The sequence below is a fragment of the Oncorhynchus gorbuscha genome, linkage group LG14 (genome assembly GCF_021184085.1).
Source record: "Oncorhynchus gorbuscha isolate QuinsamMale2020 ecotype Even-year linkage group LG14, OgorEven_v1.0, whole genome shotgun sequence".
NCBI classification, from domain to species: domain Eukaryota; kingdom Metazoa; phylum Chordata; class Actinopteri; order Salmoniformes; family Salmonidae; genus Oncorhynchus; species Oncorhynchus gorbuscha.
Genome location: NC_060186.1, coordinates 58,910,378 through 58,934,120, shown reverse-complemented (window position 1 = coordinate 58,934,120; position 23,743 = coordinate 58,910,378). Strand labels below are relative to the sequence as shown.

Here is a 23,743-nt window from a genome sequence, read left to right as displayed (position 1 = left end):
TGTTGACCTGCTCTAGAGATACACTATCAATATCGATCCGGCTGCGTTCATTTGTTTCTACCTTTTTTAAATCTCTTTTTTTCTCATTGTGATGCGAAGGCAGATCTCAGAGAGAGGGATGAGAGCGAGAGGACAGGGAGAAAGAGGAACCACTCAACACAACAATGCTCATGATTAGACCCAAAGAGCTGAATATTGATCCATAACGTCATTAAGGTAAGTACTGTACATATGACGTTTTTTGTGTGTATTTCATGTAATGGGTTCCTATTTTATTGCTTCCTTCTCGTGGAATTGTTTTGTATAATTTTGCCATATTTGCACATAAATCAACTGATAGACACATTTAATAATGATTTAACTTCTTAGAAGAGTGAGTCAGAAAGGAGTGATATTCTGGGCCACGGCAGTACATGTAACTAAATGACTGATAAGCATTCAGAGAGGAAGTCACACCAGGGTGTAACTCTCCTTGGAGCCTAGCAGCGTCCTCTAAAAGCTTTTCAGGGAAGAGAAAAATAAGCTGCATTTTAGAAAAAATGTAAGGGGACAGGGGAGTTGTTGGAGTGGTTGCCTCTTTCTTTCGTTCTCTCACTCTCTTTCTCTCTCTTGCTCTCTATCTCAAAATATCTGTCACTTGTTGTCCTTTCCTCCATCCCTCTCTCCCACAGCAGTGTCGATAGTTAAGGGAAAAGAGAAAAGCTCTGCCTCTCAAAAATAAGTGGGAGGGAGGAATGTTTTTGGGCTGTCTCCAGGCGGAACCTGGGAGGGAAAGAGAGAGCAAGGAGGGACATAAAGAGAGAGAGAGAGAGAACCTAGTGAATGCCTCTTCCCTTCTTCAGCCCAACAGCCAGTATTGAGTTGCTTAGCACAGGCTGTTAAGGAAGAAACAGAGCAAGAGAGGGACGAGAGAAAAGAGAGAGAGAAGACAGAACAGAGCCCTTCTCCCCTCCCACCCTGCTTGTCACTGCTGTTGTTCTGTGAATGTGATGCTGGTCAGAGAGTCCCATACGCAGATTTCCAAACCTCTCGGAGCTCCTCTCAGATCCCGAACGACCCTGGAGAGCCACGTCATCTCCCCCCCAAAACTCTCACCACAGCAGCCGACCACCCCCAACAGCAACATGTACCCTGAGGAGACACGCGGAGGTGGTGGGGCGGCCGCCTTTAACTACCTGGACGGAGGGTATGACTACACAGCCCCTGCTCAAGGCCCGGCCCCTCTCTATTACTCCACCACCCCCCAGGATGCCCACGGACCCCCTTCGGATGGCAGCATGCAGTCCCTGGGCAGCAGTCCCACCGGCCCACTGGTGTTTGTGTCCTCCAGCCCCCAGCTCAGCCCCCAGCTCAGCCCCTTCCTCCACCCCCCAAGCCACCATGGTCTCCCCAGCCAGTCATACTACCTGGAGACCTCGTCCACACCCTTATACAGGTGAGTGATCTAAGCTGTCGTTGAGCCTTTGTATATGGGAATCAGCTGTTCTGGTTGAACATGTCTTGTTGTAATGTAAGTAGATGAGTGTGAGAGAGAGTGAGATCAGTGATGTTTATTTGATCATTGTTATTTGGACAGTGTATGTTGCTGACTATGGAGTATCTTTCAACAGCTGCCATGTCCCTGTAAGTCTGGTACACCAGACCACTGATTATGTAATTATAACAGAGCATTTCAATAAAGATATGGCATGTCCTGACCCATATGATATTTTTGCTCAGAGAGAGAGAGAGTGATAACCTACATTGAGTGAATATATACTGTAGATATAGAGGTTTGGGCTTTTTTTATTGTTGCCTTCATTGTTTGACTGTTTTTATCCCACATTAACAGTAATATTTTTTCAGTCTTTAGGGGATACCATTTTGTTATTTTGCTCTGTGTACTTTTGTTTCTCTAGCATCTTTTTTGGTAGATTGTCTGGCCAACAAATAATGATAGTCACCCAAAATAGACTCTTTAAAACTAAACATATACCCAGGACTTAGTTTTATTACATATTTTCAATAATGTTTAGTACTCAAAGTTGGGTATTATGCTCATTATATAAATACTGTATATGTGACATTACTGTACTAGGTTATCGTCATTAAAAATGAAAGATCATTAATTCATTATCAGAAGAGAAATATTTAGGCTATTGTGCGCGTTTATAAAGCCGTAGCAACGGAGCTTTAATCCCTCCGATTAACGACTTTGCTGGAGACCTTGAGAAAAGAACAATATGTAAGAACAACAGAAGTACACACGCACATTTCATTTTCAGAATGAGATGGACACAGGTCTAGTTGCTCAGGGATAGCAGATTCATCTAAGATGCTGCTGTTAGCTATAATTGGCTCAATTTGTCCTTTGAGGGATTGAAAGGCTCAATGGTGTGAACCTCTATTATACTTTTCACTCTCTATTGAATCAGAAAAGATCATTGTCTGACAGTTGTGAGATTTTTATCAGAGAAATTGATGTTGGTTGTTCCATGTTTTCAAAGCACTTAGATTGAAACCAAGGCAGAGGTCATTAGAGAAGTATGCTTTTAAAGACAGCCAGCACACTATTAAAAGGAGAAAACCAATTCAATCGTATTTATTTTATGTTGCCCAAAAGGCACATTTGAATTAACGAGTTTGTAAAAAAGCTTTCAGTGCTGTCATCTTGAAAAAATTATGTCACAAAGTACAACTCCAGGTTGACTCATCCAGAGGGGTGAAGCGAGAGGTTTCCACGAAAAATAAGACCATCATTTATGGATTTTTTTTATGGAAGTAAATAAAAAATGTTTTATTGCTAATTCACTATGTGAGGCTCATTTATCTAATATAAGTTACGTAATGGTTAGGTTGTTACGAATGCACTGATATAAGTGGCATTTTGGCAATTAAAAAAACAACGACTTTATATTGGAGTTGTGCCCTTTGTCATAGAGATAGATAGAGAACTCATCATGGATATAACCCATTTTAACATTGTCATTGGCATGGAGGGCTTCCACCAATTTAATATAGTCAACTTGGTGGGGATTCATATGAGTTGGGAGCAATCAGCCAATGATGAAGAAAATGTACTACTTTAAAATGGAGATACCCTCAATGGTACTGCCCATACTGTCACAGACGCTATAATGAGTACACATACAAAGATGAGTCCTCTATCTATCTACATGACCTGTTGTTCACACACGTATCTGCCCTCTAATTGGCTTGAATGGTCCCATCTAATTTCGCCTCCCATCTTTGAGGACATTTACTGTATTTCCATTGTTAGAGCGGTCAATGAACTATCTTGTCAATATATTTGACATCTTTGACTCATCCCAGCAAAGACAATCATCTGACAAGCCCTGTGTTGCAGGTCGAGTGTGGTAACCAATCAGCTGTCAGCGTCAGAGGAGAAGCTCTGCATCGCCTCCGATAGGCAGCAGTCGTACAGTGCAGCAGGGTCAGGGGTCAGGATGTTTGAGATGGCCAACGAGACGAGGTACTGTGCGGTCTGCAGCGACTTTGCCTCTGGGTACCACTACGGAGTTTGGTCCTGCGAGGGCTGCAAAGCCTTCTTCAAAAGGAGCATCCAAGGTAAGCCTCTTCTCATCCCTACTACTATATCCCACTCCACTTCCCAACATCTGTGTCAATGCAATGTGTGTGTGTGTGTGTGTGTGTGTGTGTGTGTGTGTGTGTGTGTGTGTGTGTGTGTGTGTGTGTGTGTGTGTGTGTGTGTGTGTGTGTGTGTGTGTGTGTGTGTGTGTGTGTGTGTGTGTGTGTGTGTGCGCATGCGTGTGGTCATGCATCTGTGTGTATGTGTGTGCGTGTGCGTGCATCTCTGTGTGTGTGTGTGGCTCCTAACAAGCTTTGTAAGGTCAATTTACAGTATATCTGGCCAAGTCACTTATATATGAATTCAATTTGTAGCCTGCCTGGAACCATATTGGGAGTATGTAGGAGGCCGTTGGTTGAAATTGTCCCGGAGAATCATGATGTTCTCATTGGTTCCTGCCTCCTTTGACACTAGCAAATCACGAGCCAATCACCACAGATTTTTTCTTCTTATCCAAAGCATATCATTGGTGCCACATGGGGATGGAGTGGGGAAAGACAGCGCATGTCAGTATGGAGCACAGTTCACAATAGAGTACCACGGTATGAGTCATACTACACATGAAACCTGTCAAACAAGGAAATGGTTCCAATTGTTTTTTCCACCATCATTTTTTAGAAACATTTAAAATAAGGGCTGTGTTTTGGGACATTTTGATAACTGTGTAAATCTCTCCAGGACAAGGTGAGTTTTACCAATATATTCGCCTGGACCCCCCCCCCAAAAATGAAATTAGAATCAATTAATGTGGCTATCATAAAGAACTATAAATGCCAGGATGATCTGGACAAGACTGCTGAATCGTCTGGATTAACTATCTAATGTTTGCTCAATTTAGTAATTGAATGGTGGAAAAACAATTGGAACCATTTCCCTGCTTGACCACTAGGTTTTAGGGGTGTTTATGACACCTCCACTATGCATGTTTCATCTCACCAGCTGGTCACTTTTTTTCTTGTGACAGGTACATTTGTTGCAGCATAGCTAATGCCACAGTAATTATAGGCCTAATATATCTGAATAATATTGGGTATGGAGGTGGATCATAGGTACACATACAATTTGGTGTCAAATGAAAGCTGGGAGTCTACAGTATATACAGTACCAGTCAAAAGTTTGGACACACCTACTCCTTCCATTTGTTTTTCTTTATTTTTACTATTTTCTATATGGTAGAATAATAGTGAAGACATCACAACTATGAAACAACACATGGAATCATATAGTAACTGTCACGCCCTGACCTTAGAGATCCTTTTTATGTCTCTATTTGGTTTGGTCAGGGTGTGATTTGGGGTGGGTATTCTATGTTCTATTATTTGTATTTCTATGTTTTGGCCGGGGTAGGGTTCTCAATCAGGGACAGCTGTCGGTCGTTGTCTCTGATTGAGAACCATACTTAGGTAGCCCTTTTCCCACCTGTCTTTGTGGGAAGTTGTCTTTGTTTGTTGGCACTATAGCGTCACGGTTGGTTTTTGGATAATTGTTTTTGTCGGCTTACACTCACCACGCTGCACCTTGGTCCAGTTCATTCGACAGCTGTGACAGTAACCAAAAAAGTGTTAAACAAATCAAAATATATTTGAAATTCTTCAAAGGGATTCGTCACCCTTTGCCTTGATGACAGCTTTGCACACTCCTGGCATTCTATCAACCAGCTTCATAACGTAGTCAGCTGGAATGCATTTTAATTAACAGGTGTGCCTTGTTAAAAGTTCATTTGTGGAATTTCTTTCCTTAATGCATTTGAGCCAATCAGTTGTGTTGTGACAAGGTAGGGGTGGTATACAGATGATAGCCCTATTTGGTAAAAGACCAAGTCCATATTATGGCAAGAACAGCTCAAATAAGCAAAGAAAAACGACAGTCTATCATTACTTTAAGTCATGAAGGTCAGTCAATCCCGAAAATTTCAAGAACTTTGAAAGTTTCTTAAATTGCAGTTGCAAAACCCTTAAGTGCTATGATGAAACTGGCTCTCATGAGGACTGCCACAGGAAAGGAAGACCCAGAGTTACCTCTGCTGCAGAGGATACGTTCATTAGTGTTACCAGCCTCAGAAATTACAGCCCAAATAAATGCTTCACAGAGTTCAACAGACACATCTCAACATCAACTCTTCAGAGGAGACTGCGTGAATCAGGCCTTCATGGTCGAATTGCTGCAAAGAAACTACTACTAAAGTAACCAAAGAAGAAGAGACTTGTTTGGCCCAAGAAACACGAGCAATGGACATTAGACCGGTGGAAATCTGTCCTTTGGTCTGATGAGTCCAAATATTACATTTTTGGTTCCAACCGCTGTGTCTTTGTGAGATGCAGAGTAGGTGAATGGATTATCTCCGCATGTGTAATTCTCACCGGCTGCCCCCCCCCCCCCACAAAAGTTCCCTCCATTTCTTTTCGGCACAGAGCAAATTTCAGGTTTCCTGAGTGCAAACTTGAACGTTGTGAAAATTATTTGCAAATTCCTGTGAACACTGAGGCTGTACCCACTTTAAGTTACAGTTTTAACAGTGGCCGAGTAGGCTACTGTGGCTATTTGATCATAATGTAGGCCTACCAGAGTGGCCTACCATCAAAAACAATGGAGAAAATGCATCCCATAACATTTTAACATGGAAATAGCTCTTCTATCATACAGTAGCAGCCAATGTGTTGTGTTCAATGTAGGCCTACATTCCATGAGACTTTTGAAAAAAAAACATGCAGAGCTTGACATTAACCTGTTTATCCACTTGTCCTTCAGTCAAGGAGATGTGTCTGTGATATTAAAAAAATATATTGTTGTGTTGTTTGATGCAAGAAACCACTTTACAGAATAAAATGCATTATTATTCCCATACCATTAATACAGACAATCAGGCAAATTATGCTATCCTCTGTCTATTGGTTAATTAGTTTATTCAAGCCTGTCTCAAAATACACACTGCCCCTTTAAGACAAGCTCTTTACCTGACTCGCTTTTCAAAGCAATCACTCCTTTATTGCTGACTACAAATAATTTATAACTGGGCTATTAAGTAACTTACTAGCAAAGGATATGAACTAAATGTGCACACGTGGCTACATGAAGTTCTGTAACGCAGTCCACTTCAAAGTGAATGGCACAGATCCATATATGGCAATGTGCTATTTGCATACAGGCCAACTGTAGCTCTGATTGGTTATGTCGCTCCAATCTGTGTACAGTACAGGCTGAGTCGTGCATGTCAATGCAATAGAATCCTACTCCTATGCGTTCTGCCTACAACAAAATATCTTGCATAGTTTGTTTTGTTTTGGTATGATGCATTGAAAGTGGCTAATATTGTGCTGATTCAATCACAATTGCCACAGTGGTCACTTTCTGGATCAAAATGCAAGCCGAGATCTACAACTAAGTTTTTTTTACATGACTTAAAAAACGTAAGCCTATTATGCAACATTAACCAATTAAAAACAGTACTGAGGTTTGTGCAGTAAGCTATAGGCCAAATACATGTATCAAATACATTATCATGAATTGCCCTGCCAATGCATTGTTGTTCAGGCCATTTAAAATATATATATTTCAAAATTTGAGGTAGGCTATATGATCACACCGGTTACCGATACGTTGTTGCATTACTTGTGAGGCACAGCTCAGTGAGCATACATTTAAATAATTCGCTTTTTATTTTACTGGACTGATGGTGCCTGCATCTGATGGTCAGTCTCAGCTATTCCTTTCCTCCACTGACCAAAAAGCAACTATTTTCCAACCAAGATACTTGACATGGCTTTGAGATGTGGAGCGGTGCATGTGCACAATTTGCACCGGTCATTGAGAGGGCATTTGCCTATTAGGTCTGCAAAGTTTTCTTAGAACATTGAATTTACTGTTAGATGAATACATGGCTACTAGCAGTGGCTATTATATTTAGAGTTAAATGTAATGTGTTTTGAGTTTCCACTTTCTCAGGTATGGAACCCCAAATGATTGGTCTATGATATTAGTTAGTGCCAGTGGCGCAACTTTGGTTTTGGAAGTGGGGGAGAACATCATTTGACATTTTTTTTATCCAGTTGGATAAATACTCCAAATAGCCTACCCAAACGCTCAGAGGCGTCTGCATGGTCCTAAAGCACACCGTTGGCACATTTTGTATCACATTCTATGATAAAACTGGGGGGTATAAAAATGCAATTTCATAATGTGGGGGGGACATGTCTCCCCATCCCCAGTGAATATTGCACCCCTGGTTACTGCACATGAAGATGTATGTAATTAATCTCTATTGAACCCCCCAAAAATCAGTCCTATTTTAACAGTAAAATATAGCAACTACACTCAGTGTACAAAACATTATGAACACATGCTCTTTCTGTAGCATGGACTGACCAGATGAATCCTGGTGAATGTTTATTGATGTCACCTATTAAATCCAATTCAATGTTTAAGCCTTAAGACATGGATGTGTATGTGTGCCATTCAGAGGGTGAAAGGGCAAGACAACATATTTAAGTGCCTCAAAGGACATCCAGACAATTTGGGCAGAATTGGAGTCAACATGGGCCATCATCCCTGTGGAACACATTCAACACATGTAGAGTCCATGCCATCTTGAATCATGCATTCCTGCTTGGATGTGTTAGATTAAATCATGTATTTATTTTCCTCAGTAGTACAGTATATGTATTATACTTCTTAATAAAGCACTATGAATTACTTTATAAGATGATTACTCATGATTTTGGCTCGACCAAATCAATGGCTGTTGCCACCAAATGTAAAACTTAATGACACCACTGACACCAGGGAAAATGTTGGTCTGGGGCTCTGTGGAGTTGGCAGCACGCACTGTGATGTGGGCTGTTGTGGATAAAATGCCAAGGCCAAATTATTGTCCCAGTTCCAACCTGGGCTATAGCAGTTATTTATTCAGACCCATAACCATTCAATGCTCCATTCAAAGCCGTGTGCATCTTATTCTAGTCGTATATTATTCAAGCATGTCATTAAAATTATGCAGAGAAGAGCAACATAACATATTTTATGTCTCCCTTTCCTGCAGTCAAATGACGAGGCCCTCTAGTGGCCTCGTGGGTGGAATGATATTCATATTTTTCATATTTTTATTGTATGAGTTGATATATAAAACAACGCAAGATTCAAGACTTTGTGCTTTTCAGCTAAAATTATTATATAGAATTCTTGGCACCAACAAAATGTTGAATATTTGGGGCATAAAATCATTGAAGCTCTGCAGATTTTGTTGTGAGGATACAGAATCAATAGACCATTTATTTTGGTATTGCCCTCAGGTAGCCTGTTTCTGGTCTCAGGTTCAGGAATGGCTGAAAATGCATAGCATTGATATAAAATTGACCCTAGGAATAGTACTGTTAGGAGATCTGGAGAGACCGGGTCAGTCAATTACTAATATACTAATACTCTTAGTAAAAGTATTTATCTTCAACTCGCAATCTGTGGATTCAATTCGATTAGATAGATTGAAATTGTACGTTAAACATCACAGCATAGTTGAAAGATATACATAGAATGTATGCACACATGACTGTAAGTCGCTTTGGATAAAAGCGTCTGCTAAATGGCATATATTTATTTATTTATTTATATGTGTTGCGTAGAAACAAAGTGGGTGGCCAGCAGAGATGGGATGGGCTGAGGGAAGCTGAGGGTTGGGATGTGGGATTGGAGACAAGTGGGAGTGGAGTTGCTGTGTGAGAGATAGAATGATGGTCAAAGATAAAAGTTTTTTTCAATTATATTTTTTTAAAGTCAAAATAAATCTTAATAAAAAGTACATTTGAATGACACTAAGTGGCAGTGTTTTTACAACTAATGCGGGTTTGCCTGAGGCTGATGCCGTGCAGGTGTTTGTACACATGCATATACACACACTCTCATTCAAATAAACACATACAAGAACACACACATACATGTAATAGCGCCAGACGTGCACACAAACATAAACAGTTGGCATTGCTGTTATGATTACAGTTGTCCTTGATGTCCTTTGTTTTAAATGTATTATTTTGTTTTATTATTTTCTTGAGTTGTTGTTTGATGTTTTCTTCTGTCTTTTCCTTTTCTCTCTTTCATTCATTCTCTTGGTTGTTGGTACATTGGGGGGTTCTTGGGGGTGGGGAATGGAATTCGTTGTATTTTTCTTTTTCTTCCTGTGGGAGGGGTCTCTAATGGTTGAGGGACAGCTATTGGGGAACTTTGGGGGGGATCTTGGAGAGTTCGGGTTCACGTTTTTTGGCCTGGTGGAAGATCGGTCAACGTGCCCTTGAGCAGGGCATTGACCCTGGATGCTTCTGTGTGTCGCTCTGAATGGGAATCTGTTGGATGACTGGTATGATGTAGTTATTGAGCGGCTTTATTGCAAGTATTTTGTATGTTTCGAATATTCAATAAATAATCATTTAAATATATATATTTTTTAAAATTCATAATTAATAAATGTTATTTTAAAAGATCTACCAAAAATCTGATGTTTCTATGTCAAACGGTTTTGATATAGTTGAGTCTTCTGTGTTATTTATAAAGTGTAATATTGGGATGCAAACTCTAAATTGAATACATTTAAACACAATACGTTTTTTGCGTTTAGGCTCATAAAATGTCTAGGGCTCATCAGGCTAAGGTAGCATCAGGCTAAGGTAGCATCAGGCTTGAATTTTTAACCAACATATTTAGTTCCAATCCATCAGGGCCACATCAAAGCTAGTTGTCATGGAGCGGGGGTATTCTGATGAGTCTGGGGGTGTCTGGACCAAGTCTGGTTCACTTTAATAGGACCGTACCTACATACAGAGAGAAGAACGTCGAGGTGTAACTGTCATTTACCAGGACCACTTTAGTGCTATTGCTAATGGTGGGCTTACACTGGGTGTAGAGAAAGAACACTAGTCAAAAGACAACAGAACGACAGAAAGGGAGTGTCTTGTATAGTAGGTCGTATGACATAAACACCACAGTTTCATCAATACTGAAAGTGAACATGTTTTAAAACCATAACCTAATGTTCTTTCAGTCTAAAGATAAAGTGCAATATGTTGTCCTGGGTAACTGAGTTAATTTGGCCTTGTAAGGAAGAGGAATCTGAAATGACATACAAAATATTTCGAGGGGATGTTGGACATCCCACTGCAAAATACACATAATCAGAACGCAGCTGGTCTCCATGGTAATCATCCATTTTAATTCCCTCTATGCCAGAGATACATGAAAAATCAACATGTGCGGCAGTCCTTGTGATTGGAATGGGGGGGTCTCAGCTCAGTTTTTTTTTTTCAGGTCACAATGACTACATGTGCCCTGCGACTAACCAGTGTACAATGGACAGGAATCGTAGGAAGAGCTGCCAGGCATGCCGCCTCAGAAAGTGTTATGAAGTGGGGATGGTGAAAGGAGGTGAGTAAGGGAACACAGTGGTACTCACAATGGACACACACACACACACACAGTTTACAGTTTGTCTTGGTTTGGCTTGCCCCAGTAGTCTGAAACGGGTAGTATCAGTTAAGACGACAGATTAACACCGGTAACCGGGACACCGAGACCACTCAGTATCCCAAAAATGTAATGACATGACCAAAATACACAACATGCACAGCAGATTGGTAAAACATGTAATAGCACATTATCCAAACATGGAGGCCTTCAGCATAGTTTTTCATTTCTCAAAAGCGTGGGGGACTCCTCTAGATAAATCAATCCATGTTCGATTTTTGGTTTCACTAAGTCTCCGTTTGGATATCTGGTAAGAATTAGGCTGGAGAAATGTTAGCTAATTTGAGGCTAATGATCATCTTTATTCTAATTCCCTCATATATTAGATGATCAGAACATTTTGCTAGTGGATTTTTCTCTTTACTCATATAGTAAGTAGCCTGTCCTACTCCAGACCAAAAGCATGTGACTTGTCTGATAATCAATCAATGTGATTTTGTTTCACTGAATCTCTGTCTGTGTATTTGTTTAATTGATCTCTGGCTGGACAAGTGGAAGTGGTAGATCATTTATTTGTTTGCTCATCTTTCACTGATTAGAAACATTTAGCATTCAATAGTGTTGTGAAGCTGGTTGAGAGAATGCTAAGAGTGTGCCACGTTGTCATCAAGGCAAAGGGTTTGAAGAATCTCAAATGTGAAATATATTTAGATTTGTTTAACACTTTTTTTCCCCTTGGTTACTACATGATTCCATATGTGTATTTCATAGTTTTGATGTCTTCACTATTATTCTACAATGTAGAATATACTAAAAATAAGGAAAAACCCTGGAATGATTAGGTGTGTCCAAACTTTTGACAGGTACTGTATGTATATGTTTGTGTGTGTGTGTGTGTGTGTGTGTGTGTGTGTGTGTGTGTGTGTGTGTGTGTGTGTGTGTGTGTGTGTGTGTGTGTGTGTGTGTGTGTGTGTGTGTGTGTGTGTGTACGTGCTTGTTCTTTACTAACTCTACTCTATACCCCAGGCTTGCGTAAGGACCGCGGTGGGCGGGTTCTCAGGAAGGATAAGCGGTATTGTGGCCCTGCTGGGGACAGAGAGAAACCCTACGGTGACCTGGAGCACAGGACAGCGCCCCCTCAGGACGGGGGTAGGAACAGCAGCAGCAGTCTCAATGGTGGTGGAGGATGGCGTGGGCCCAGAATCACCATGCCTCCTGAACAGGTCTGAACATGCCGTAGATCTCTAAGCAACAGCAGTAAAGAAGTCAGTTAGTATAAATAAATGTGTATGTGGAAACACAAAGTAACACACAAATGATTATTAACACACAAATTATTATTACACTTACTCACATACATACTCCAGGGGTGCAATTGGAATTGAATGGGTGGTGCCCCCCCGCTGATCTTTTCTAACTCTGTCATAACCTCCTGCTCTTCCCCCAAGGTGCTATTCCTGCTGCAGGGGGCAGAGCCTCCGGCCCTGTGTTCTCGTCAGAAGGTGGCCCGCCCCTACACAGAGGTCACCATGATGACCCTGCTCACCAGCATGGCTGACAAGGAGCTGGTGCACATGATCGCTTGGGCTAAGAAAGTACCAGGCAAGAACCTAACACGGCACAGAAATGATAGATGATGTCACATACTGTCATTACAAACTTAAAAAATACACCGGCTAGATTTTTACTAGCCAGATAGGTAAAATCACTCCAACAAGGCTTGAATTGGACTCATTTTCTCTCTCACACACACTGACGGACACACACACACACACACAAAGCAGACCCCTACGCACTCGCTATGTGTCCTAGACTATGGCCTTGTCTAATCACAGGGCTGCTTACGCAACCTCTCTCCTCCTGTGGTGTCAGGCCTTGGTAGTGGCAGTGACCGGGTGCTGTTGTCTCGCACACACACACGCTTTCAAAATAGGGGCGCCAACGTGTGGTTTTGCACCGCCACTTTATTAACCAGAAAATGATGAGGATCCATTGGGTAATTTGTCATTTTAAAAGTTCATATGAATAAATAAAAATAGTTATGTAAATGTTATGTTTGCGTTTTACACCCCCATCACCTCAAGATAAATGGCGTTGACCACTTGAAAGTTTGCTTTGCTCCCTTGTCATCGTGTTGTTTCAGTGCAGTTAAAAAGCACTAGTTACACCACTGGTGTTTAAAATGAAGACACCTGCAAAATATAATTGTTTATCTATTTTGTTGCGCTGTTGTTACATTTGTATCGTTGTTTCATGTCTAATGGTATTGTCACATATCATTTGAGCTGCATGAACCACAAGACAATTCATTGTATCATTTCACTTTTCCTGTTAGAACCCAGATGAGAACGGGCATGTCTGATTGGGCTAGCTGTAGCTCAGCCTCTGACTCGGAGTAACCTTTCATCAGCCTACCAAAGGTTCAAAGGTTGCACCTTAGCAGAAAACTGCATGTCCGGTAGCTCGCAGGCTGTCAATGAGTAGCTCGCAAGTAGAGTGAAAAATATAAATCTGTTAAATAATCCACCCCAAGCTGTTCACCGGCATTTAACACCATTTGCATTTTTGCCATCTGTTTTCCCAACTTCAATCGGTTAAATCACATTGTTAAAATGTTTTATTTTATTTGCAAAAGTAACAGTCCTGTCCAAGCCCCATTTGCCTGGCCGCCTAGCCAAATGCTAGGCCACGCACACGGACCGTAGTTTCTTCTCAGCAATGAGTCTGGATCTAATTACCTTTCTGACCCTCCACCAGATGCGAACACATTCGGAGCTGTCTGATTGGTCCAGAATCTGATGCGTTGGGCCAGAGCCAGAACACACGTGGGTAAAGTGGTAGTTTGGAAATTAGTCATTGGCTTTGATACTGTAATTGGTTAGAGATGAAAGAATCAATGATGACTTTGTTTTTTACAACACCCCTTGTGCCCCACATCACCACAAACTACTTCAATGAAATGATGGCAGTCTCAGACTAAAGTGTGTAGCAATTAGCAAACTACAGAGCAGCTGAAGAATTGAGTGTGTCGTCAGGCTAGAGCCCCATGTCCGCTTCACAGTTACAATGTAGTCAAGCTGTGTCTGTGTGCCAAATGAAAAAGCACAGGATATTTGTATCTTAGTAAAACAGCTCTGGATTGGTAAGTAATATCGACCAAATAAGCTATTTATACCCTGTTTTTATCAAATATGTATGCTGCTGAGACAAGTCAATTAAACAAGAAATATGTCAACAGTGCAACAACGGGCGCCAAAAAAAGTCCATGTCTGGGGAAAAGCTGAACAGTCAATTAGTGTGATTGCTGAGATTACACTTTTATTGTTCCTCATACTTTTCATGAGGATTCTGTTTCTTTACAATGTGTTGTCAAATATGTAACTTGTGGTTGTTGTTCCAAAGGACACTATTAAACAGAATGGCAATTAAAAAAATTATTGGAAAATAATTTATAGTAGCCTGCAGACTACAGATTTGTTCAAATGTAAAACACTTTTATTTTCTCTCGTCTTAAAAATGCAAGATTCTCAAGGTAGGCTCCAGAAGACTGATTTTTAAAAACCAAAATGCAGTTACATTGTGTATGCATTGCTGTTTCTGTTCATAAAATGTGGCCTACACAATAACAAAATATGCAGGCTGTATATGAGTTGCTTGCAATTTCTTTGGGGGGTATGAAGTAGCTTTTATGAAAGAAAAGGTTGGAGACCCTGGCTCTAGTCCAAACTGTTCAAATATGACCCATCAATTAATTTCTATTGCAGATTTGGGGCCGTAATTTATGGATATAGCTGCCAAACAAATACAAATTTGATAAAATTTCAGACCTGTAAATCAATTACTATGGGTGGGACTTTCAGAGAAGGGGGCGGGATGTTTGTGAGTCACAGAGTTGGTAGGGTTTCAGACCTGCCAATTCATTATTGGGGGTGGAATTTTCAGGGAAGGGAAGACTAGTAATCTAGTAATTAAAACACACCTTTTCAATATAATGTATTGTTCCTAAACCTAAGAAAAATGGTTGTGTTCTGTTCACAAATATGTTAAGAAAGTGTGTAGAAAGAAAATGCATCCCCCCCGAGCAAGTTGAAGAGACTAAACGTTTTGGTGTCACCTTAGACTGGAAATTGTCATCATGGTCAACGCATATTGATTCAATTGTTGTAAAGATGGAAATAGGTATGTCTGTAATAAAGAGATTCTCTGCATTTTTAACACCACTCTCAAACAAGTCCTGCAAGCCCTAGTTTTATCGAGTCTTGATTATTTCCCGGTCATATGGTCAGGTGTTGCAAAGAATGACCTTGGAAAGCGGCAGCTGGCCCAGAATAGAGTGGCATGTCTTCAATGCACACAGAGGGCCAATGTCAACAGTATGCATGTCAGTCTTTCCTGGCTCGGAGTATAGAGTACTGCATCACTCCCTTGTTTTTATGAGAAATAATATTGTGCTGAAAGCTCCAATATGTTGGTATAGTCAACTGAAATACAGCGCTAAAATACATGCATACTATACCTGACATGCAGCGCTAAAATACATGCATACTATACCTGACATGCAGCGCTAAAATACATGCATACTATACCTGACATGCAGCGCTAAAATACATGCATACTATACCTGACATGCAGCGCTAAAATACATGCATACTATACCTGACATGCAGCGCTAAAATACATGCATACTATACCTGACATGCAGCGCTAAAATACATGCATACTATACCTGACATGCAGCGCTAAAATACATGCATACTATACCTGACATGCAGCGCTAAAATACATGCATACTATACCTGACATGCAGCGCTAAAATACATGCATACTATACCTGACATGCAGCGCTAAAATACATGCATACTATACCTGACATGCAGCGCTAAAATACATGCATACTATACCTGACATGCAGCGCTAAAATACATGCATACTATACCTGACATGCAGCGCTAAAATACATGCATATTATACCTGACATGCAGCGCTAAAATACATGCATACTATACCTGACATGCAGCGCTAAAATACATGCATACTATACCTGACATGCAGCGCTAAAATACATGCATACTATACCTGACATGCAGCGCTAAAATACATGCATACTATACCTGACATGCAGCGCTAAAATACATGCATACTATACCTGACATGCAGCGCTAAAATACATGTATACTATACCTGACATGCAGCGCTAAAATACATGCATACTATACCTGACATGCAGCGCTAAAATACATGCATACTATACCTGACATGCAGCGCTAAAATACATGCATACTATACCTGACATGCAGCGCTAAAATACATGCATACTATACCTGACATGCAGCGCTAAAATACATGCATACTATACCTGACATGCAGCGCTAAAATACATGCATACTATACCTGACATGCAGCGCTAAAATACATGCATACTATACCTGACATGCAGCGCTAAAATACATGCATACTATACCTGACATGCAGCGCTAAAATACATGCATACTATACCTGACATGCAGCGCTAAAATACATGCATACTATACCTGACATGCAGCGCTAAAATACATGCATACTATACCTGACATGCAGCTCTAAAATACATGCATACTATACCTGACATGCAGCTCTAAAATACATGCATACTATACCTGACATGCAGCGCTAAAATACATGCATACTATACCTGACATGCAGTTCTAAAATACATGCATACTATACCTGACATGCAGTGCTAAAATACATGCATACTATACCTGACATGCAGTTCTAAAATACATGCATACTATACCTGACATGCAGCGCTAAAATACATGCATACTATACCTGACATGCAGCGCTAAAATACATGCATACTATACCTGACATGCAGCACTAAAATACATGCATACTATACCTGACATGCAGCACTAAAATACATGCATACTATACCTGACATGCAGCGCTAAAATACATGCATACTATACCTGACATGCAGAGCTAAAATACATGCATACTATACCTGACATGCAGCGCTAAAATACATGCATACTATACCTGACATGCAGCTCTAAAATACATGCATACTATACCTGACATGCAGCGCTAAAATACATGCATACTATACCTGACATGCAGCGCTAAAATACATGCATACTATACCTGACATGCAGCACTAAAATACATGCATACTATACCTGACATACGATCAGGGGTCTCTTCGCGGTCCCCAAGTTCATAGTGGGTTTTGGGCAGCGAACAGCACTGTATAGAGAAATGGTGGCATGGAACAGTCTTCTATCGCAGACATGCTCAAGCAAACAGCAAGATGAGCCTTAAAAGACAAATCAAGCTGCACATCACGGCAAAACTGCCTCAGAGTCCTGCATTTTCTTGAAACAGTTGGTTTTGGATAAAATGTGTACATAGTCTATGTTCTAGTCTCTTTAATTATTTTGTAGTGTATTATGCTTGTATATTTTTGGACCCCACAAAGAATAGCTGAGGCTCATGCACATTTTCACATTTCAGTAGTTTAGCAGACACTCTTATCCAAAGTGACTTACATTTTCATACTGGTCCCCCATGGAAATTGAACCCACAACGCTGGCATTGCAAGTCCCATGCTCTACCAACTGAGCCACAAGGGACCATGCACAGCTAATGGGGATCCAAATAAACTAAATACACACACATACACACGCTCACCTCCCCCCAACGCTGTCTAAGTCAACACGGATGTTGTTATGCTGTTCCAGTGTGCGTCACTACGAGCCTGAAAGCACACAGTTTTAATTGCAGGAGTATTTAGCCAGGTACAGAGAGGAACAATGGAAGTGATTGGGATGTAATTGGATATGAATTAGGACAGCTGAGTGGTGGTGATAAGGACCCGTGCCAGAACAGAGATTGCAGTTTGGCCAATTCACAATGGTTGTGTGGCAAGGTTGGAAGAAGTTTAATGCTTAGCATTTATCTTAAAAAGTTCAGATCGCAGTGCTAGCTGTGCCACCAGAGACTCTGGGTTTGAGCCCAGGCTCTGACGGAGCCGGCCGCGACCAGGAGGTCCATGGAGCGGCGCACAATTGGCCCAGTGTCGTCTGGGTTAGGGAGGGCTTGGCTGGAAGGGATATCCTTGTCTCATCGCGCACTAGTGACTCCTGTGGCGGGCCGGGCGCAGTGCACGCTAACCAGGTCACCAGGTGCACGGTGTTTCCTCCGACACATTGGTGCTGCTGGCTTCCTGGTTGGATGCGCGCAGTGTTAAGAAGCAGTGCGGCTTGGTTGGGTTGTCTTTCGGAGGACGCGTGGCTTTCGACCTTCGTCTCTCCCGAGTCGTTATGGGAGTTGTCACGACGGGACAAGATAGTAGCTACTAACAATTGGACACCACGAAATTGGGGAGAAAAGGGTAAAAATGCAAAAAAAAAAAAAAGTTTAGATCAAGATTTATTTAGATTTGATTTTATTTGTTTCTCTTTTAGGCCTGCAAGGAAAGCCACAAGTATCACATGATGAAATATATATTGATACGCTTCAACCACAGTGGTCCAGTCAATCACAGATTATACTCACAGAGTTTCTAAACCCAGAGGTGCAACATCGCAAGACTTCCGGGAACACTCAGCAAACCAACCAAACAGACTAGGCTGAGGTTGGGGTTTGAGAAGTCAATGAGAGAAGTGAAAAATGATTCCTTAGTTGTTCATTTTCCTCAAAATCTAACAGCACAACCTAGATTCAAGCCAATATCTTACATATATGAACATGTTATTACTCCAAACTCGTGAGACACGTTTTAATGTTTCGTCAAAAACAGCTTTATATCGAAGAAGTGCCTTTGATTTGACGACATGCACATGCGTAGTTCAGCGCGAGCCGACTGTTAGACCAGATAACGTGTTTCTGCGCCAACGTCTCCATGACATCGCCTACAAGTGTGATTGGGGATTTATTTTGGAGAAGCAGTTTCTGCCTATCTTCATACTATACTGTCTTTGTTACACTGAAATGTCTAAATGTTATTCAAATGAAACTATCACTTTCATTACATTGCAATTGCAGTGTGTGCGGGACCTTCTTTCCTTTGAATGACAATTTGACAATTTCTATTAGATTAGTCATGGCCATCTCAAAGGATTTTAGTCAACTAGTGGTTAATGTATGGTTGATAGTGGGTTTATATTAGCCTGACGACTTACACAAAATTATTCTGCTGCTCTGTCGTTCACTTCATACAGTACTTAGTCTGACTGCCATCGTTGAAGTTGTTTGTAGTGGTGAGGGACACGAGGGGCATTGTACAAAACAAAGTAATCAGCGATTGGGTCCTCTATAACCAATTAGAGTATCAAATGACACATTTTCAAGCTGTCGCTTTACCCACGTTTGTTCTGGCTCTGGCCCAACCCATCGGTTTCTGGACCAATCAGACATCTCCAAATGTGTTCGCATTTGGCGAAGGGTCGTGGAGGTACTCAGATCCAGACTCATTGCGGAGAAGAAATTAACATCTGTGTGCTTGGCGTAGTGTTTGGCCAGAACAAGGAGTCTGGGTAGCCAGTCAAAGGTTTGAGTGGTTAATGTATGGTCGAAAGTGGGTTATATATGGTTTGACCCCAGTGTGACCATGTCTCTGGTACTGGTAGGTTTCCAGGAGCTGTCTCTCCATGACCAGGTGCAGCTGCTGGAGAGTTCCTGGCTGGAGGTGCTGATGATCGGACTCATATGGCGGTCCATCCACTGCCCTGGGAAACTCATCTTCGCCCAGGACCTCATACTGGACAGGTGTGTACACACACACGCACACGCACGCACACACACACACACACACACACACACACACACACACACACACACACACACACACACACACACACACACACACACACACACACACACACACACACACACACACACACACACACACACACACACACACACACACACACACACACACACACACACTGTAGATTTCATTGTAGATTTCCACTTCGTATCTTGTCAGTGTAGCTCTAAAGGTCACAATGAGTCTAATTATCATGTTCCCCTTGGAGAGAAAAACACACTGTCTCACCTGCACATGTCCCGGTCATTACACATTAAACTTGACAGAGAGGAGTGAAATTTAATTAAAGTGATGACTCTTGGGAGAGATGGAAAAAGCATGCGAGACTGTTAGAGAGAGGGAGGGAAGAGAGAGAGGGAGGGAGAGATGGGAAGAGAGAGAGGGGAGACACTGTTAGAGAGAGGGGGAAGAGAGAGAGGGAGGGAGAGATGGGAAGAGAGAGAGGGGAGACACTGTTAGAGAGAGAGGGAGGGAGAAATGGAAAGAGAGAGAGGGGAGATAGAGAGAGACAGAGTATTTTGGACGCACAGCCTGTTCCCTCCATTTTCCCCCACCATGTTCCAAGTAAACAAGTTACCTAGAAGCTGCTGCAGACCCAGGGGAAAGAGGGAGAGGAAGAAATGAAAGAAAGAGAGAGGAAGACGGACTGTTACTGTCTCTCTCTGATGTCTGTGATGTTCCCATTTGATCAGCGTTTTATTATAGAGCATTACCTCTGACACCAGGCCCTGAGCTAGCCACTAGAGTGTCCACAGCCATTTGACATGATTAGTAAATGGTGCAGGACTGGTTTGAAGGCTGTTGGAGTTAGGGGGCAGCTATTAAGCTAACTCTAAATGGCTGCTCTTCAGAAATACCGTATGATTTTATTGCTCTTCCCCTGAGCACCAACTATGTTCCAATGCTGCAGTCACTCAGGAGAGTTGCACAGTACTTGTCTCATTCCGACCTTTGACCTCCAGGAGTGAAGGGGACTGTGTGGAGGGTATGGCTGAGATCTTCGACATGCTCCTGGCCACTGTGTCTCGCTTCCGCATGCTTAAACTAAAGCCTGAGGAGTTTGTGTGCCTCAAAGCCATCATCTTGCTCAACTCTGGTGAGTGGCTGTGTTTATGTTTTATTACGAAGCTATTAATGGTGCTTTGTTTAGTATGTTTTCGTGTTGTGATGTGGGTTCAACCCTGGATCCGGCATGGATGGGATTGAGAACATTACAAGTGTGTGACGCAAAGACGTGTTTTTCTCTTCATGAACATGGAGTAGTGACTAATGCATTCCACTCCCCGTTAGTAAATGTTGAAGGGTGAACTGTTTTTAGCAGTGGATCACAATATGCCACTCAAGCGCATTAGCTGTGAACAGAAGGATCCTAAGTCCTTCTTCGTCAATGTACCCCATAATTGTTACCATGCCAACTGTACCCTCCATTATATGTGTGTTGACAGAAAGAAAGTCCTCTGTTTGTTTTGAGACAGACTAATCTGTAAGAGACATAAATACCCCAGCTAGGGTTGCTGTTGCAGGTTTCTGTGTATGGCTACCTGTTGTTCTTATGGATTGCTGAGTTAGCAGTTGCTGCATTGAGAACATTAGGCTCTTCCCCTTCCTCTGTATCTTCCTCTTCTTCTTCCTCTGTCTCTGTCTCTTTCTCTCAGTCTCTTATTTTTTTCCTTACAAAATCTATTTTAGGTACAATAACCTCTCCTCTCTCTCTCTCTCCTTCTCCTCTAGGTGCCTTCTCCTTCTGTTCTAACTCTGTGGAGTCCCTCCACAACAGCTCGGCAGTGGAAAGCATGCTGAACAACATCACCGACGCCCTCATCCACCACATCAGCCATTCAGGAGCCTCTGTGCAGCAGCAGCCCAGACGGCAGGCCCAGCTCCTGCTCCTGCTCTCACACATCAGACATATGAGGTGAGGAGGACACTCTATGTAGGGGAGGAGGGCACACTATGTAGGGGAGGAGGGCACTGTGCTTGTTTTCACACATCAGACACAAGATGAGGAGTTCACAGCACGCTAGACATGAGAGGGTACTCATTCCTAATGGAGGAAATTCACATTCTGAAAGTCAAGCGGCAGGTTCCACAAGCCAAAGAGGACATTCATATTATCTGCCGCCAGTATAATATTATCATCACCTATTTGGTTATTCCCATAGATGATATTTCTATGCCTATCCCTTCTCACTCCTCACCTATTCTCTATGTAGCAACAAAGGCATGGAGCACCTTTACAGCATAAAATGTAAGAACAAAGTTCCTCTGTACGACCTGCTCCTGGAGATGCTGGACGGTCACCGGCTCCGATCCCCAGGCAAAGTGGCCCAAGCTGGGGAACAGACTGAGGGCCCCTCTACCACCACTACCACCTCCACAGGCTCCAGCATAGGGCCGATGCAAGGCAGCCAGGATACCCACATCAGAAGCCCTGGTTCCGGGGTACTCCAGTATGGCTCCCCCAGCTCAGACCAGATGCCCATTCCGTGAGATACAGAAATAAGAATTTGTAGATACGGAAGATGTAAAAGTCCTATTACATACAGTATGTATAGAGAGAGATATTTTGAAATGTATGGAGGTAAGAATGTATAAAAAATATGCATTTATTAATGTGCATATTCATTAATTATTTGTTTGTAATTGAAGTGATTCATTTCCATTTGATAGATAGTCAAAATTATTTAGCAGCAATCTATTAAACATTTAGAAATGTTCACATTTTGTACTGGTACACAACGGACTGAAATGTACTCAGTCACACCAGGGATGTATTCACTAGGAACCAAAAGGAAGCAAATCAAATGAAACGGGGAGGGACTAGTACCTATATTTGTCCAATAGAAACACATTTTCGTTGCCTTTCACCATGTTTGCAACTTTTGAGTCAGTTCTCTTTTCTGTGGCTTTAGCAACAGTTGAATCTTTCTGCAGCTTTGCAACAAGTATTTAGCCATTGTGTGGAGCACTGTGAGCAGCAGAGTCACGTGATAGAGCAGCTAGTCTATGTAGATCAATGCTATATACCCTGTGTGGACACAAGCTGTGCCTTGACCAAAGTGCACTTCTCCAAGTGAGGGAAATGTGGGCATTGTATACCTTTTGTAGCTTAACATTGATGACTGCTTGTCATATTATTCTGAGACGGATGTATTCAAAACATTGAATATATACTTTTTTATGGTTATGGCGACAAATTCAAATATTCTGATATCAGGTGCCTTGTTTAGAAAATGTAATTGTTTAAATGTATCAATTTAAAAGCAGCCAACATTTCTGAAAGCTTGAATGTTCTGAGCAGTTCTAGCAAAGTGTTTGAAGATATTTAAAAACAAATGCAAAATGTGATGTATTTCTGTTAATGTATTACTGCATTTTGTTCTAGAGTAAATATGTTCTAGATCTATGTTGTGCAGAACACTTCACAGCACTTCAGTTGACTGACAACATATATGTTATCGACATTGTATATGATTAAAAACAGAAGTAAAATATTGGCCTCAAGCAATTTAGCCTTTTCTGTTGCTGTTATGTGGATATTTCTATGCTTACTTGAACAGATTGATGTTCATTTAATGTAATTGTATAATGTGAGTGTAAGGTAGACATCTGGAGATGATCAAACGCATTGCTCCTTCATTTGTTCTACCTTCTGAGCGCCACTGCTGATGAATCAGTCTGCTCTACAGTAGTCTACAGACACCACACGTACAGGTGATGTGTGTGATTTATGTTCATGCACAGCCCACCTTTCAACTGACTGTCATGTACCATGCATTGCTGTGAATAAAGAAATTTAACGCATTTGTGATTATTTTACAAAGAATAATAAATACTGTAAATATTTTATGTATCTATTATATTTAAGTTACTTTGTGGCATTTGTGTTATTCAGTAAT

At 41.5% G+C, this 23,743-nt stretch overlaps 1 protein-coding gene across 5 annotated transcripts; it reads left to right on the top strand.

Annotated features, from left to right (window-relative positions):
• The first annotated feature begins 74 nt into the window (after window positions 1-74).
• On the top strand, window positions 75-23,648 carry esr1 (estrogen receptor 1). 5 transcript variants are annotated; one of them, XM_046298673.1, is made up of 10 exons: window positions 75-216; window positions 1,046-1,435; window positions 3,347-3,567; window positions 10,877-10,993; window positions 12,059-12,255; window positions 12,481-12,634; window positions 19,645-19,783; window positions 20,807-20,940; window positions 21,576-21,759; window positions 22,058-23,648. In XM_046298673.1, exons 2-10 carry the CDS (start codon window positions 1,125-1,127, stop codon window positions 22,332-22,334), a joined length of 1,734 nt encoding a protein of 577 aa, XP_046154629.1. In that variant the 5' UTR covers window positions 75-216; window positions 1,046-1,124; the 3' UTR covers window positions 22,335-23,648. The 5 variants fall into 5 exon arrangements, with proteins under 5 accessions (XP_046154629.1, XP_046154631.1, XP_046154630.1 ...); XM_046298675.1 differs by having other exon boundaries at window positions 99-216; window positions 1,005-1,435; XM_046298674.1 differs by having other exon boundaries at window positions 99-216; window positions 1,001-1,435.
• Window positions 23,649-23,743: the final 95 nt, after the last annotated feature.

What these genes read in the sequence shown, in the direction of transcription:
- esr1 (XM_046298672.1), top strand. Translation starts at nt 990, where the DNA reads ATGCTGGTCAGAGAGTCCCATACGCAGATTTCCAAACCTCTCGGAGCT. An exon ending in CAGGACCTCATACTGGACAG is followed by an intron (nt 19,784 to 20,806) that starts GTGTGTACACAC and finishes TTTGACCTCCAG; the next exon opens with GAGTGAAGGGGACTGTGTGG. An exon ending in CATCATCTTGCTCAACTCTG is followed by an intron (nt 20,941 to 21,575) that starts GTGAGTGGCTGT and finishes CTTCTCCTCTAG; the next exon opens with GTGCCTTCTCCTTCTGTTCT.